Source organism: Passer domesticus, chromosome 29 (genome assembly GCF_036417665.1).
Source record: "Passer domesticus isolate bPasDom1 chromosome 29, bPasDom1.hap1, whole genome shotgun sequence".
Classification (NCBI taxonomy): Eukaryota; Metazoa; Chordata; class Aves; order Passeriformes; family Passeridae; genus Passer; species Passer domesticus.
In genome coordinates, this window is record NC_087502.1 from 1,175,133 (window position 1) to 1,190,495 (window position 15,363).

The window sequence follows — 15,363 nt, forward strand, 5'->3', positions numbered from 1 at the left end:
CCACACCACTCAGGATTTTCCACGCCTGGGTCTACTCCTGGCTCAGGGGTCGCATCAGCCCCACTAGAAATCTCAGCCCTCATTCTAGAGAAGCTGCAGACTGTATAGAGGAAGCTTACCAGATTAAATACCAGAAAAAATGATCTCTAACATTCAGGGAATGCTGAACATTCTCCAATAGGCATGTAACAGATTCAGAGGAGAAGAAGGAAAACAAAGGCTAAAAAGCCTCATCCCCTGGTCCTCCTCTAAAAAAACTGGGTGCATAACCATAACCATGAACCATTCATACCTGGAACAGACCTGAGCAGCTTTATAAACTTCCTACAAGTCATTGCCACCAAACCCAGCAGGATAGCTATTCTAGTCCGTGCCCCTCTACTGCAAAAACTACGTAGGGACAATACCAGAGCTATTTCTTGATAAGAAAATAAACCTAGAGGCTATAGAGCTATTAAGATCTCAAAAAAACCTAGGGACTAGAAATGCATGCAAGCCTCCACCCCAAGAGACATGATGAATTCATGGCTATTAACTGCTTTATACCAACACAGAGTAATGGCGACCAAAATGCCATCAGACCAGGGTTTTTTCCACTCTCTCTCATCTCATGTTGGGCACCAAGCATTTGTCCTGGTTTAGGGCAAATTTGGGAGAAAACCTGCAAAGGAGGCCCCTCCAGAAAGCAAACCCACACGGCTCCCTCCCTTAACCAGTTTTGGAAGGATTCCTTGGAGAGAAGGGAAAAGAACCTCTTTATTTAACAGGCAGAGCACTCCCCAGCACACAGAATGAACAATACTGGATGACCAAACTCATTCACTGCTCTGAAGAGATGACGAATTCAGAAAGTCTCTCTGGTGGGTGGTTGCTCTGCTTTCAGTCCCTCTGGCACTGGGAAAGGCTGCAGAGTGGGCCCCGACAGGCTGCAAAGTGTTCCTGGTGTTTTCCCAGGCTCCAGTCTGGAGCAGGTTCGAATGGTTCAAAGAGGGAAAGAAAAACAGTCCAGGGAAAGCTCGGACTGCCTCAGCTAGCTAAACTAACTAACTAAAAAGCAAAAGGAGCACCATGTTCTGCCCTGGCTGTTCCCAGACATCAACAGTTCAGCCAAATGTGAGAGAGTGAGTGAGGCTGCTAACAAAAACTCTGTGCTTTTCTCCCTGCCTTTGCTCTGAGAACCAATTTTGAAGGCACAGAATAGAATATCCATCATAAATAGAACACATGATTGGGGATACGACCATCATAAAGTCACCCTAGGGCATTGGGAACCAAGATTACAACATCCAGAGGTGGGGTTGCAGGATGATGTCATGCAGGGAGGGAACATGGAGGAAGGGGTGTCCGAGGGAAGGAAGGGGCTGTGGGACTGGAAGGGGTTGGAGGAGGGGATAGGCAGGCAAAAGGGATTGTGGGAAGAAGAAAGGGAAGCTGGGGGGCCCGCCATGTGCCTGCCGCCATCTTGGATCCTGACCACACGGTTGCCGCCATTTTGGGGATGGGGGTGTTGTGATATGACCAGGAAGTGAGTTTCTGAGAAAGTTGTGGTCAAACTAATTAGATTTGAAAATTGGCACCTGGTGTGGCCACTAGGGACCTGGATACGCCTCTGAGAACACACAGGGGTTAAAAGCAGAGGATTCCCAGAGGGACTCTCGTTTTTGAGTCCGGTTGGTGAGTGGATCTGACCTCTCCCCTGCCCAGCTGCGTCTGGGTGGGGCAGGGGAGGCCATGTGGCCTGTGGGAAGGGAGGCCGGAGCCCTGCAAGGTGCAGGGGTGGAGGAGACCTGGGATGTTTGGGCAGCACCCCCTCTGGGAGAGAGTGAGAGAGACTGTGCTGGCTTGAAATTTGATATTTTGTGCGGGCACCATGGCCAGGAGAAGAAGGTGGGGCGAGGTGCCCCCAGCAGACCGTGGCTGAAGTTTTAACCCCTTTGGTGCTGAGACAATGGAAGCTGTAAAAACACTGATCCTCCCCAGCTGAGAATTGAGAGGGGACGGAGGATGGGCAAGTGAAAAGAAGGTTTGAGTGAGTGAAGAAATGCCAGCAGCTGAGAAGCACCGTGGATGGAGGAGATGATTGCAGTGGCCTTTTGGCTGGACTTCCCTCTTACATGGCCATGGGACAGAACCAATTTCTTCCTGTAATGTAGACACTGCACCTTGGGAGAGGTGGTTGGCCAGAAGCCAGAAGTGACAAAGCTGTTATAAGAAGTAGAGGGAACAGAGACTGATGGGGAGGGTGTGGTGGAGCCCTCTGCCTTCAGTGAAGGATCTCTGTTCATGAGGCCCCCAGGCCCCAAGGGAGTAAATATGGGGGGGACAGGTGTCCCAAATGGTGAGAGGCGGCCACTTCTTGGAACTGGGCAAGACATTCTTAAAAGGACCTAAGAAGAAGTTTGGATCCATGGCCAGTGGTGAGAGCACTGGACATGGAAGGAAGATGGTCACCACGGCAGATTCTCTCCGGGCGGCTGCCACGTGTGACATGGAAGCACAGGAGGTTCCAACTGTGTTTCCTGGGGAGGCCCATGGTGCAAGAGGGAGACTCCTCTCTCCTGATGAACTGGGGGGAGGTTGTGTGAAGGATGGTATTGGACTGAGAATTGAGTGTCAGAGGGGACTGAGTGTTGGGGGGGGAGGGGGGGGAGGAGGAGTGTTCCATTGTGGATTGTTGTATGTGTTTTTTGGTGTGTTTTTTTTTTTTTTTCTTTTTGTTTCTATGTTATAGATTAATAAAGTGTTGTCTTTTCCCTCCATTCCCAAGTTGGAGCCTGGTTTGTTCTGTTTCCAGGTCACATCTCACAGTAACCATTTTGGAAATATACCTTTCATGGGGGCACTGGCATTGTGCCAGGGTCAAACCATGACACCGTACATCCTGGATTGCCCCATCCCGGGGGCAGAATCCATCCCCTGTGTTTGTTGGTCTCCACATGGTTGGTGGTTGTCCCTTTGTCCCCTGTGTCCAGGTCTCTCCAAGGGCCTTCAGGCCTTCCAGGGAGCCAATAGCTCTTCCCATTTTGTACTGGCTGTGCGCTGCTCAGGATCCCTCCCAGTCCTGTGTCCAAGCCATTTATGGAGATGTTGGGGAGCACAGGGCCGAGGATGGAGCCCTGCAGAACCCCACTAGTGACCGGTGCCAGCCTGATGCCACCCCAGTCACTGTCACCCTTTGTGCCCAAGCCTTGTGCCCATTGTCACCCATCACATGGCAAGTTTATCCAGCTGGGGCTGGACAGTTTGTCCTGAAGGATCCTGCCAGAGACAGTCTGCAAATCTTTGCTGGAATCCCAGTCTTTTGGGATTTTTTTACTGGCTTTCCTTGATGAACCAGATGGGTCACCTTGTCTTAAAAAGAAATTGACAAGCTATTATTTAAACACAAAACTAACTTTATTTACAAATAAACTATTTACAGCTATAGTTGGTTTGCCAACCATAATCCTCAGAACAATGTGATGTCCAGGCTCAACGATGTATGACGAAGTGCTGACCAAGCCTGGATCCAACCACACGCAGAGCCTTCTCTGATAAGAACCTCAGGAAGTCAGGAGTCCTTTCTGCACCTTGTGAATCAGCGGGAGGGTGTTCCTGCTCAGTCTGGCCTGAATGTGCCACTCTGGACACAAGAGGCCCCCAGCTCAGCGGTGCCAGCACCACAGAGAGCATCGGGACCCTGCTGGTGATTGCTGCTCCCTCAGCCTGCTCAGGATGAAGCTGGTCTGAGCTGCCAGGCAACAGATGAATTCACAGCCATCTTTCTCCAAGGCCTGAAGCTCTGTGACCAAAACAGAGCCGAGCTGAGTTCCTGTGTTTACAGAGACCCCCCAGTCTCCCAGCCCTCGCTCCCCACTCACCTCTGACAATCAGAGCAGGCACCTCCGTGCTTTGGTCCTTGACATGCCGCATGATGGTCCCTGGGCACAGAGCTCTGTCAGCCCCTGCTGTTCCCCAGCATGCTCCCAGCAGCCAGGGCCCACCAGTAGCCTGGATGTGACACTGGGCAAGGGCTGGGGGAGACAGGAGCTGCCCAAAGTGGGAGCCTGGGCTGGGGCTTACCGATGAACCTGATAGTCGAGTCTCGCACGCATTCCTGAGGGTCCTTCAGGTACTTCAGGCTCTGAAGAAGGTACTGCTCAGCCCTGCTGCTGTCCTTTTTCATCTGGAGAGACCAGAAAGGTGTGAGCATTGCCACATACCCTCCAGGTGGCTGGAGCAGCCCCTCCTGCCAGCACCTCCATCACCAAGAGCTCTGTTCCCTCCCCCTGGGTGCAGGAAGGGGAGATGGGCCTGGAGATGAGCCTGGAGAAGAGCCCTGTTCTTGAGCCAGGAACAAGGATGCAGCTCCAGGCTGTGGGGTCTCTTCCCTAGGCCCAGCTGCAGAGCCCATGGCCTGGCACAGTCCCTGGGGTGCATCCTCACCAAGCACTCAGCCATCTTCCAGGTCTGCCGTGTCTTCACCACATGCTTCATCTCCTTCCACTTGAGGAGCTCTGCGATGGCAAGGAGGGCATTCCTGGAGGCCTGTGGAACAGCAGAAGCTGGGACATGGCTCCAGGGCCTGGGAAAGGTGACTCTGCCTTTAGGGAGCTGGGACACGCCCCTGCCAAAGCATCTGGGAATGGCCCCTAGGTACAGGGATAGAGGCTCAAATCCCTGCTCTCCAACACCTTTGGGGATCACATAGCACACATCCCACACCTTGGTGGTGCTGGGCTGGGGCTGAGCCCTGCTGCAGTAGGCAGGGCAGGGGTTGGGAATGGCCGTGCCAGCTTGTCCAGCCCTGCTGCACTGATTCTGCAGGGACCCTTCCCAGGGTCTGTGCTGGGGGGTGCTGCCCAGTGCCCCGGAGCCCCAGGGAGTGTCAGCCACCCCTCTCTGTGTCACTGCTCAGCCTTGACATCAGTACCTGGCCCACTTTGGGGGCCTCGTCGTTCATGTGAAGGATGAGCGGGGCCAGGACAGTGTGCACGAAGTTCTTCATCCACTTCTTCTCCTTCCCCACCACTGTCCTCACCAGGTCTCTGAAGGAGCTGATGCAGCTCTCCCGCACCCAGCTTTCCTCCTGGAAGGAACAAGGAGAGGTGAGCTTGGGAAACAGCAGCTGCCACCCATAATGAGGGGTGTAGCAAGAGCCTGAAGGAGAGATGTGGGACTTCAGGAGGCTCTTCAAAATGCAGTTTATTGTATCCAAGATGTTACAGCAGTCCAGGGTCGTGGGCGACAGAGCCTGTGCCTACAGCTGTCAGCTCCAGCTGTAGGCAAGCCTGAAGACCCTTTAATTTTGGTTCCAATGTATTATATACTTTTCTTTGCTTAATAGCATCTTAATACAGAAGAACCAATCTATATCTTAACTTTTGCCCATAGCTTAGCATAACTACTATAATTACCATATTTGTGTTACTATTCTCCAATCACTAAAAGTTAATATGTTACAGTTTAACATAGAAGTTGTTTTCCAGTTTTCTTGCAGTGGAAAATTCGGAGACCTTTTTTCTACTTGCAACGTTGGCAATCTTGTTTGCCTGTGCTATCTTTCTGCTTGGTAAAAATATCTTCTTGTTTGAGGTGGGTTTATCCTTTGCTCTAAGTGATAAAAACCCCCTTCTAACTAACATACCCTTTGCTTTCTTAGTTATCCAGTAAGAGTGGCTGGGCAATTCTTTTCTTCTGTATCAAAACTTGCTTCCATCCCTATTTCATTCTCAAGTTCTACATTCAGAAATCTTTCTGCCAAGCATCCATATCTGTGAGACTTTCTTGTCAAACTTTCATCCTTCCCAGCAGGGTGTGACAGCAGCTGAGGTGAGGGGCAATGCTCGGGGGCCAGATTGCAGAGTGGGGAGAAGCAGAATCCATGCCAGGAGAGCCCAGGGGAGCGGAGCCTGCCCCGAGTGCTGCTGACACAGCCCAGTGCCCCTCTCAGGGCTCGGGCTCACATTGGCCTCACCTCATCAAAGTGGTACCAGAGTACCCTCGCCACATCCGCAGCAATTAAACTGGCCTCGGTCCTCTTCAAGCACTTCATCATGTTCTGGAGGACCATCAGGGCCATCATCACCAGAGACGTGCAGTTCTGCCGCAACAGGTTCATCAGGTCTGGCAGCAGGACCTTCATTTTTCTCGCCTGCAGGAAAGACAGTTTCCATTTGGTGAGCAGGCCCTGCCAGTCAGGGAGGCTGTTTGGAGCCGTGAGCCCTTGTCCTGACTCCCAGGCCAGGGTTGAAAGGCTGGCTTCCCCGTGTGTGCCCCTGACAGCACCCTGCTCACCCTGTCCTCTCTGTTGGACAGTGTGATGAGGGCCCTGAGCAGCAGGGAGGTTATCTCTCTGTCTGTGCTGTTGGCTGAATACAGCAGAAACCTGCAGGTTTTGTACAATGGAGCGAATTCCTCCTCTTGCACATCTTCGGAGGCCAGCAGCTGAAAGAAACCCTGCAGTGAGCAACTTTGCCCCTGGCAAAGCCAGCAGGGCTCCTCTGGCACAGCTTCTGCTTCCCCCCACAGCTGAGGACAAGGGCACCGGAGCTTTTGCTGCTCACTCACAGCCAAGTAAGAGAGGCAGTCGTTTTCAGGAAAGGTGCGAAAAATGCCATTCTTCAGGTCCTGGAGTTGGACACGAAGCTCCTTCAAGACCTTCTCTACCGTCTGGGGCACCGAGAACATCACCTCCCACAAACTGAGGGCATTCCTGCAAGGCAGAGCACTGTCAGCAGGGCCTGGCCCAGCGCTGCAGGATGTGGGCTGCCTGGGGATCCTGCCCAGGCAGGCAGGAGATGCCTGAGGAGCAGCGTGCTGGCTCTGGGCTAGCTCTGGCAGGCCCAGCCAGCTTTGGCTGTTGCAGGCCTGAATGACCCCCATCAGGGCTGGAAAGGGTGGAGGGATGGGGGGCCTGGCTCCTTGGTGGGGTCCTGCAGTGTTCTTGGGTTTGCCAGCCAGAGGGTCTCAGGGTCCCTCTCCCCACAGGGGCTTTTGGCACCAGTACCTATCTCCTCGTGGGGCGATCTGCAGCAGTGTTGTGACCACCTGCCCAGGACTCCTGTCAGCCACCAAGAGAAGCAGGCAGTGGAGGCTGTGCTGGACTTGGATGTCTGTGACCAACCCAGTGTGGTAGATGTGGCTCACGATTTTTGGCACCTGGAGGGACACAGGTGAGGATGGTGTTGCCACTGGAGCCGAGCTGCCCTTCCCATCCCTCTCTGCTGCCTCAGGGCAGCTCCAGGTGCCCAAAACATCTGGATTTGGGAGGGATGGAGGGAGGCAGGAAGCCAATATGGCAGGGCAATCCAGACACAGGCCACTTACATCCATCAGCCACCAGTCAGGGTCTCTCCCAATCACCTCCAGCATGCTGAGAGCCACCTGATGATTGCAGGGAGATGAGTAGCGGAACATCGTAATGGTTGAGAGGATGATGTATGTCCTCTCAGAAGGTCCCAGGTATTTTCCAACAGCCTGTGGCAGGAGGGAAAGGAACCCTGCTGATTCTGGGCCCCTTTGCTTACAGAAATGCTGTGGACAAGAGTCCCAGCAAGGGGAGCTCTCGGTACCTCGATGAAGTCCTTGGCATTAGGAGAATGAAGTGAGGAGCTGATCCCATCTTCCCAGTGTGCTTGGAGCTGTGCATTGTCCTCTGGCAGTGTCACACCTGAAGAGTGGGGAAACTTGGACACATCAGTGAGACACAGCTGCTGTGCCAGCAAGCCAACCACATCCTTGCTGGACTTCTGGATGCTAAGAATTTTAGACTTTCTGTGCTAACAGAGTCTTACACCCAGGAGAGCACTACATCTAACCTGAGGCCGTGAAAAAGACTTCCAAAATTAATTGATAGCACTGGGATTACAGGTGTATAGTTAATTAGAAATGTGTAATATCACAGGCTAGAAAACTTCAGAGTTTAAGGTTTTAGAATACAGAAATATATATAGGGCAAGATAGAAGTTTTAGGGCAGAGACAGGTTGTTCTTCTTGACCTTCTTCCTTCTCCTTCAGAAGTTTGAGTAGTATTTTGTAAGTGGACAGAAAAGTTCGCATTGCGGACTTCAAGTGATTAGTTATTAGCTTAAAAGAGAAAATCATTTAGGTGTCATTTCTTAATTAGATATTTTAGCCTTAAGAGACCTTGTGATGAGAGATAACCATTTTTTGCCTTGTTAATGAAAGACTACAGAAGTCACTGCCTGTGAGACTGGAAAATTGATAAATTAAACACAAGTCTTAAATGAGTCTAAACATGAACTATCGTCTCAAGTACCTTCAGTCTTGATCTCAACAGAAGAAAAAAAAAGCTGAAAACCAGCACATCCTGACAGAGTTTGGGAACTGGGAATTGCTGGGGAGGAGTTGGTTGCAGCAGGAGGTGGTGCACGGGTGTAAGGGGCAGCCTTCCTCCAGTGTCTCCAGCCAGTGCTGCTGGCCCAGGAGGCTGCGAGCCCCTGGAGCTCTGCACGCAGCCCCCAGCTGCACTGTGGCTGCAGTACTGGTCAGGGGGAAGGGCCCGTGGGGCTGGCGTGTGGCAGGGAAGGACACAAGCTCTCCAGGGCAGCTGGGGAATGGACGGAATGGGGCTGAGTCCTGTGTGGACGAGCAGCTTAGCTGCACAGGACCATCAAGAAGCTGGGACAGAGAATGTGGGGAAGGAATAGAGATGATAGCAGTGCTGGGGACATGGTGGCACCTGCACCAGGCACAAGGGTCCATCAAAATGCCAGGGAAGACCAGCAGATAGATCAGGGGGTGTCACTGTGCAGGGGGATGCAGCCCAGCACAGCTTCTCTTACGTTGCTGCTGAGAGATGAAATTGAGGAGGGCGTAGAGAGCATCCAGAGCCACATGGTTGGTCTTTTCTTCCTCAAATGCCATGAGGATGAGACGTCCAAACAACTTCCCAAGGACTGGGATCTGGATCTGTCCACAGTCATCATCTCTATCCTCATATTGACCAGCCTGGGGGAGGCAGGCAGAAGAGCAGAATGGCTGAAGAAGAAGAATGGCTGAAGAAGAGCAGCTGAGGCCAAAAGCCTGACCCACACAGTGTATCCCAGGCTGGAGGTGGCTCAGAGCTTGGTAGGGCCCTGCAGGCCCCATCTCAGAGAATCACTGGACAGCAGCCCCAGCAGGGAGAGCTCCCTCCATGCTCCTTGGGCACTCCCATCCGACAGAGGGCTGGGGCAGAGCCGGCTCCTGGCTGGGAAGCCCAGGGAAAATGGAGGGACCAAGACCTTTCAGCTCAGAGCCTGAGCCCAGGCTGGCCTTGAAGGCACCTCAGAGCTGCCAGCTCTACTGGCCATGGGGACAGGGAGATGGCTGGAGGGTGCCTGCTCCTCACCTCCAGAGTGGAACAGCTGGCCAGCCAATGGCTCAGGCTGCAAATCCTCTGCAAGGCCCTCTCCCGCACAACGGCTCTCTCAGAGCTGGTGAAGGTGAGCAGCACCTGGGCACAGAGAGGCTTAGGTGAGCCCTGGGAGCAGACACCAGCTCCTGTGCGATCAGCGTGGCTCTCTCCTCCTGGGCTGGACTCCTACCATCCTTCAAGGCTTCCTTTCACCTCGAGCTCAGCCTCAGGAGCCTCCTGTGCCTGGGACAAAGACCCCGGGCCAACCTTGTGGCCAGGCAGGTGCCACTCTCTGCAGCCCCTGTACTCCAGCTGAGCTCCAGGGCAGGGCAGCGCCCTCCCTGCAGTGTGCTCTGCCTGCTCACAACTGGGCTGAGGACCACCCAGCCAGGAGTGGGCAACCCCCCCAGGGTAAGGAACAGTGCCCATACCCCCACTCTTTGCACAGGCCAGACCTCCAAGACGTCCTGCAGCACCTCGCCAGATTTGAGCACCACAGCCTTCAGCAGGATGTCCATGGCATCCACGGTCTGCAGGGAAGACAGAGAGTGATGGCAGGGATTCTGCTGCCCCTCCCACCGTGGAGACTGATCAGAATTCCCAGGGCAGGATGCCCTCACTGCCTGGGAGATTCAGGGACAGGCAGTGTCCTGCATGCACTAGCCTGTGATGCTGGACATGGCCCAGCCCTGGGAAGGGGATGGAAGGATGAAGGTGGGAAAGCAAAGCAAGAGCCTGCCATGCCTTGGATCTCTGATCATGAGGGAGCATGCGGTGGCCAAGAGCAGCCCAGAGGGCCTGGGGTTCCTGCAGCTCACCCAGCACTCACCTGAGTGTAGAGGGAAGCCTCCAGGCCTGTCATTTCCTCTTCTGGAGGCAGAAGAAGAACCCTCCGAAAGCAGGAGCTGATCAGCTGTGTGTTGTCCAGCAGCTCGGGCAGCACAGAGCTGCAGAGAGAGAGGTTCCAGTTGGATACTGCTGATGGCAGCAGCATCTCAGGGCCTTGTGCAGGTGGACGCAGAGCGTCCCTCAGAGGCACAAGCAGGTACCTCAGTTGGGTGATGGCCAGCATGGCAAGCAGCTGCAGCTCTGTGCGCATCTGCTTCTGGGGCTCCTCGCTCAGCAGCGCCTGTGGAGCACAGCTGGGCTGGGACCTGGCAGCTGCCAGCACCCAGTGCCACCAGCTCCTCACCCTGCACAAGCACTGCCCTCACAGGGTGCTGGGGCTCCCCAGGTGTGCCCTCACCTCGATCTTCTCTGCCAGCTCATGTCTGCGACAGAAGCGCTCCAGGCCTGCTAACGAGCCACGGTTCGTGGCACTGCTGCACAGGCTGCGGATGCTCTCCAGGAACTGCAGCTTGTCATCCTGCATCTGGCAGCAAAGGACAGAGAGACCATGGGGCGTCTGAGAGGGGACACATGGCCAGCAGGACCAGAGCCCTGGGGGAGTACAGGGCACAGCCACCAGCCCATGGACTGCATTTACCGGGCAAGAGAGCCTGACAAAGGCCTGGATGAATGCCATGGCTTCCTGCTCCTCCTCACACACAGCTAACCCAGCGGCACCTGACAGAGAGAAGGAAGGGCTGCAGAGAATCTGGCAATGGCAGAGAGCAGGGGAAGATCTGCCCTCCACCCAGGCCTGTGCCTCTTCTGCTGGCACGGCCTTCCCAGGCGGATCCTGGCTGGAGGGTGCCCAGCAGAGGAGCTGCCATGCTGGAGCACAGCACGGAGGGGAAAGCCCCAGAGCCTTGGGCTGAGGAATGCACTGGCAGAGGGACAGCAAAGGTGCAGGGCCTCATGGCATCCCTGCCTGCTGCCGGCCCCGCCGCGGCTCACTGCCCTCACCCTAGAGCAGGAGTTGGGGCCCCTCTGCTCACTCCCTCCTTGGCAGAGATTGTGCTGGGGCTGCCATTCAGCCCTGAGCAGCCTCAGCCTGAGGCATCACAGCCAGCCCTGGGCTGCTGTGAGCCAGGGAAACAGGCTGGGCTCCCAGCCCTGCCCAGCCCAGCAGGGCCTCTCACTCACCCGTCTGCAGGGGCTGCACCATTGTCACCTCGTAGGGCTCCACTGGGGAGCTGCTTTCCTGGGGAGCCCCATCCTCCTCCCAGGCCACCCTGGGCTGCCTCGGGGCTCTCCTCTCCATGCTTTGATAGAAAAGGCTGGTAGCGGAGAAAAGGGGAAATAAGAATCGTTTGGGAAAAACCTCAGCACCACGGGGCTGCTGAAGAAGCAGGGAAACTCTGGAGCTTGTGTGTAGAGGCTCCTGGCCAGCTCTGTATTCCCAAACTATCCTGTTCTCTCCCTGTCCAGCTGGACACTGACCACAGGGGCAGCAGTGGGGTGTCACAAAGGGCTCCCCTGTGACACAGCACCTGCCCCCAGAAATGGATCCAGGTAACCATTGACATGGAACCTGCCCCCAGCAACGGGCCAGGGACCTGGGCAGGGAGGCTCTGGCTGTCCCTGGGGGCATGGGCACAGCTCAGTCCTGGGCACACTAAGTGCTCCCAAAGTACTTCCAGGCCCCCTTTGCCCTCCTGTCCCCTCCGCACATCCCTGGTGCCCTCCAGCATGCCCCAGAGCCCTGTGTTCAGACACCCCCACATGCCCCCAGGATGTCCCTGTGTGAAAAACAAGGTTCACTCTCCTGTAAAACATTCAAAGTTTAATAAAGGACAAGAGGAGACAAAGACAAGAAAGCACAGATTTACAGCTGGGTGCGTCTTGGCACTTAGCCAAGAGCACACCTGCTATTTTGGAAACACCCTTTAGATACCATTTCTACTGCATCAGCCTATTCATAAACAATTATGCATAGTAAACTTTTCCCAAGCTAGTTTACATATTCCAAGAACTGTTTGAAATGGCTCCTCCTCAGGTCCGCCTTTTTAGAGCATGTGGATTCCTTGGCTGTGGTTTTAGTGCTTTTTTATCATCACCTTCAGTTCTGGGCCTTGGTGCATACTTTTCTACTGATGGCAAGTGTTGATAGTTGGCATATCTGTACAGGTGTCCTCATCTTGTGTTCTTTGGGTTTTATCCCATTCAGGCAGGCATTTTAATACAAGCATACTTATATCAGCTATTTCTAAGTTTTAGTAAACAACAGAAATAAAAACTATATCTTTATAGTCATGTTATTTTAACACCACACATACAGAATCCATTTTAATATTTGTGACTTGGTATTAATTCCGATGCCTGAGCACTTCTGTTTGTTAATATCTCGAAAACTGCTTGGAGTCTTATCATAGAATTCAGCACATAAATTTGGGTTAATAATGAGTTAGATTGCTGTGCTGGTTTTACCTTTTTGTTTACTAATTGTTTTTTTCCCGAATCTTGAACTACACCCCTAAGGGCAAATGGGAAACAAATCCATCTCTCTCCTTTTGGATATTCAATTCCCAGTCTATAAGCACTTTTTCCTAAGTTTCTTGCAATCCAATATTTTTTCCTGTTTTGCCTACAGGTACTTCATTTGGATGGGTTATAACAGTGCCTGTTGACATGGGGGCGTGCAATAAAAGAAGAACTTTGGTTTCTTTCTGTGTAATGCTTTCAGTAGCATTTGTGATACAATCTTGCCATTATCCCAAAAGGGAAAAGACAAAAGATGAGTGACAGAAAAAGGAATAACAGAGGTCTGGTATGGCTTATATCCCCACCTCCCATGCCCATGGGGTTGCAGCCTGTTGGAACCCTGCATGCTGAGAATTTTAGATTTTCTGTACAGACAGACTCTGACAACCTGGAGAGCACTGCATTTGACCTGAGGCCGTGGAAAAGGCTTCCAAAATTGATTGATAGCACTGGGGTCATGGGTGTGTAATTGGTTAGAGGTGTGTAATATCACAGGGTGGAAAATGTAGAGTTTGGGTTTTAGAATATCGTAATAAATATGAAGCAAGATGGAGGTTTTAGGGCAGAGGCAGGCTGTTCTTCTTTACTTTCTTTTTCCTTCTTCTCCATGCATTTGGGTGGTCTTTTGTAATTAGACAGAAAAGTCCACACTGTGGGCTTTGAGGGATTAGTTATTGGGTTAAATGGGAAAATAATTTAGGTGTCATTTCTTAATTGGATATTTTAGCCTTAAAAGACCTTGCAACAAGAGATAGCGAGCCATTTTGTGCCTTGCTAATGAAAGACTGGAGAACTCACGGCTGTGAGGCTGTCACATTGATAAGAAATAATAAACACCTGAGTCTGAACGTGAACTATTGTCTCAAGTGCCTTCATTTCTGACCTCGACAGAGGTAGAAAAAGGAAGCTGAAAACTGTCAGCAAGCCATTGCAGGTGTATTTGATCTTCTCGGAGGCAAGTACAGCGGCCAGCCTGGTCTTGCCCTCTTTTTCCCTTGTCACTTCCTTTTTCCTAATTTCCAGGCAAATAATTTTTGACATTCCTTAACTGTTTCCCTGCATTCCTCAGGTATCTCCCATTCAACAGGCACTAATAATTCCCATCTACAAAGCAAAGTTATTATTTCAGCTGTTTCTGGTGTTTGGATAGCAGGACCAATTAGGTCCAGGTGTACCGTAACTTTCTATAAAAGCAATGGGTCTCTTAATAATGATATATAGAATAAAGAGATTGGTCAGCCTTCTGTGACTCATGGAGTCAATGCTAATTGTTACCAGTTCAGGCACGCCCTGCTGCGACACTGACAAGACACCAGGCAGCCACCAAATCTGCTCTGTCACTGCCCTCCACAGCTGGACCCCCATTTTGTACTGGCTGTGCGCTGCTCAGGATCCCTCCCAGTCCTGTGTCCAAGCCATTTATGGAGATGTTGGGGAGCACAGGGCCGAGGATGGAGCCCTGCAGAACCTCACTAGTGACCGGTGCCAGCCTGATGCCACCCCAGTCACTGTCACCCTTTGTGCCCAAGCCTTGTGCCCATTGTCACCCAGCACATGGCAGGTTTATCCAGCTGGGGCTGGATAAACAGTTTGTCCTGAAGGATCCTGGCAGAGACAGTCTGGAAAGCCTTGCTGGAATGCAGATTCTCCACCTGCACCCCGTGGGCAGCCAGGGGTCACCATGTCCCAGGAGGAATCCGAGACGCGCTGGCTCTGACCGGGGCCGGCCTCGTCCTCCAGGGCTTTGTAACAGCTCCCAGGAAAATCTTTTCCAGGATTTTTCCAGGAAGTGAGACTGAAAGGCTTGTACTGGTCCCGTGCTGCTCCTGTACTGGTCTCCTATTGGCCTGTGCTGGTCTTTAATGTTCCCTTACTGGTCCCGGTCTGTTCCGTACCGGTGTGTACTGGTCCCATCCTGCTTCCATATGGGTCCTCACTGCTCTCATCCTGATTCCATACTGATCCTGCAATGGCCCATTCCTGGTCCAGTACTGGTCCCACACTGGCCTGTACTGGTCACATTCTGCTCCTGCAGTCACCCACAGTGCTCTCATACTGGCCCAGTGCTTGCCTGTAGTGGCCTATACAGCTCCTTACTGGTTCCCGCACTGGTCCAGTACAATCCAGCACTGGCTCATGCAGGGCTCTGCTGGCCCCATGCTGCTGCCATACTGCTCCACAGTGTTTGTACAGTGCTCACACTAGCCCTCACACTGGGCTGTACTGGCCTGCACTGGTCCCACACTGGTTTGTGCTGTTCTCTACTGGCTCCTACTGGTTTGTACTGGCCTGTGTTTGTCTGCACTGGCCCATCATGTTCCAGCAGCAGTCCCATAAAGGTCCTGCATTTGCTTGGCTTGGTCTCTACTGGTCCCACACTGCCCTGTACTGGTCCTACATCAGTCCAATCCTGGTCAAGTACTGGTCCCATCCTGGTGTCATACTGGTCCCATGCTAGCCCTACTGGCTGCATACTGGTCCTGTATTGGTCTAGTACCAATCCCTTCCTGTTTCCATACTGGTTCTTACTGGTCCCATACTGGTTCAATACCAGCCCTTTTAATCATTTTGGAAGCAACTGAGCCATTTGGAGTGGGATTTGAATAATTTTGGAGCTGCTCCATTTTTAGGAGTCATTGAAATATTTTGAGTAATTG

The 15,363-nt window shown here is 52.7% G+C and overlaps 1 protein-coding gene across 1 annotated transcript; it reads right to left on the reverse strand.

Moving 5' to 3' along the window:
• Positions 1–3,429: 3,429 nt before the first annotated feature.
• Positions 3,430–11,689, reverse strand: LOC135287251 (uncharacterized). The gene is made up of 19 exons (XM_064400607.1): positions 11,369–11,689; positions 10,827–10,906; positions 10,587–10,712; positions 10,390–10,469; positions 10,170–10,287; positions 9,796–9,870; positions 9,335–9,439; positions 8,787–8,952; positions 7,554–7,651; positions 7,309–7,458; positions 6,989–7,140; positions 6,550–6,694; positions 6,277–6,426; positions 5,957–6,133; positions 4,913–5,068; positions 4,426–4,527; positions 4,063–4,165; positions 3,861–3,920; positions 3,430–3,781 (listed from the first exon to the last, which is right to left on the reverse strand). Exons 1-19 carry the CDS (start codon positions 11,484–11,486, stop codon positions 3,645–3,647), a joined length of 2,298 nt encoding a protein of 765 aa, XP_064256677.1. The 5' UTR covers positions 11,487–11,689; the 3' UTR covers positions 3,430–3,644.
• Between the last annotated feature and the right edge of the window lie 3,674 nt (positions 11,690–15,363).

Excerpts from the sequence above, each read along its gene's own strand:
- LOC135287251 (XM_064400607.1), bottom strand. The coding sequence starts at position 11,486 with ATGGAGAGGAGAGCCCCGAGGCAGCCCAGGGTGGCCTGGGAGGAGGAT. Across the intron at positions 10,907-11,368 it reads GGTGCAGCCCCTGCAGACGG|GTGCCGCTGGGTTAGCTGTG; the intron begins GTGAGTGAGAGG and ends TCTCTCTGTCAG. Across the intron at positions 7,652-8,786 it reads TTTCATCTCTCAGCAGCAAC|GTGTGACACTGCCAGAGGAC; the intron begins GTAAGAGAAGCT and ends CCCACTCTTCAG.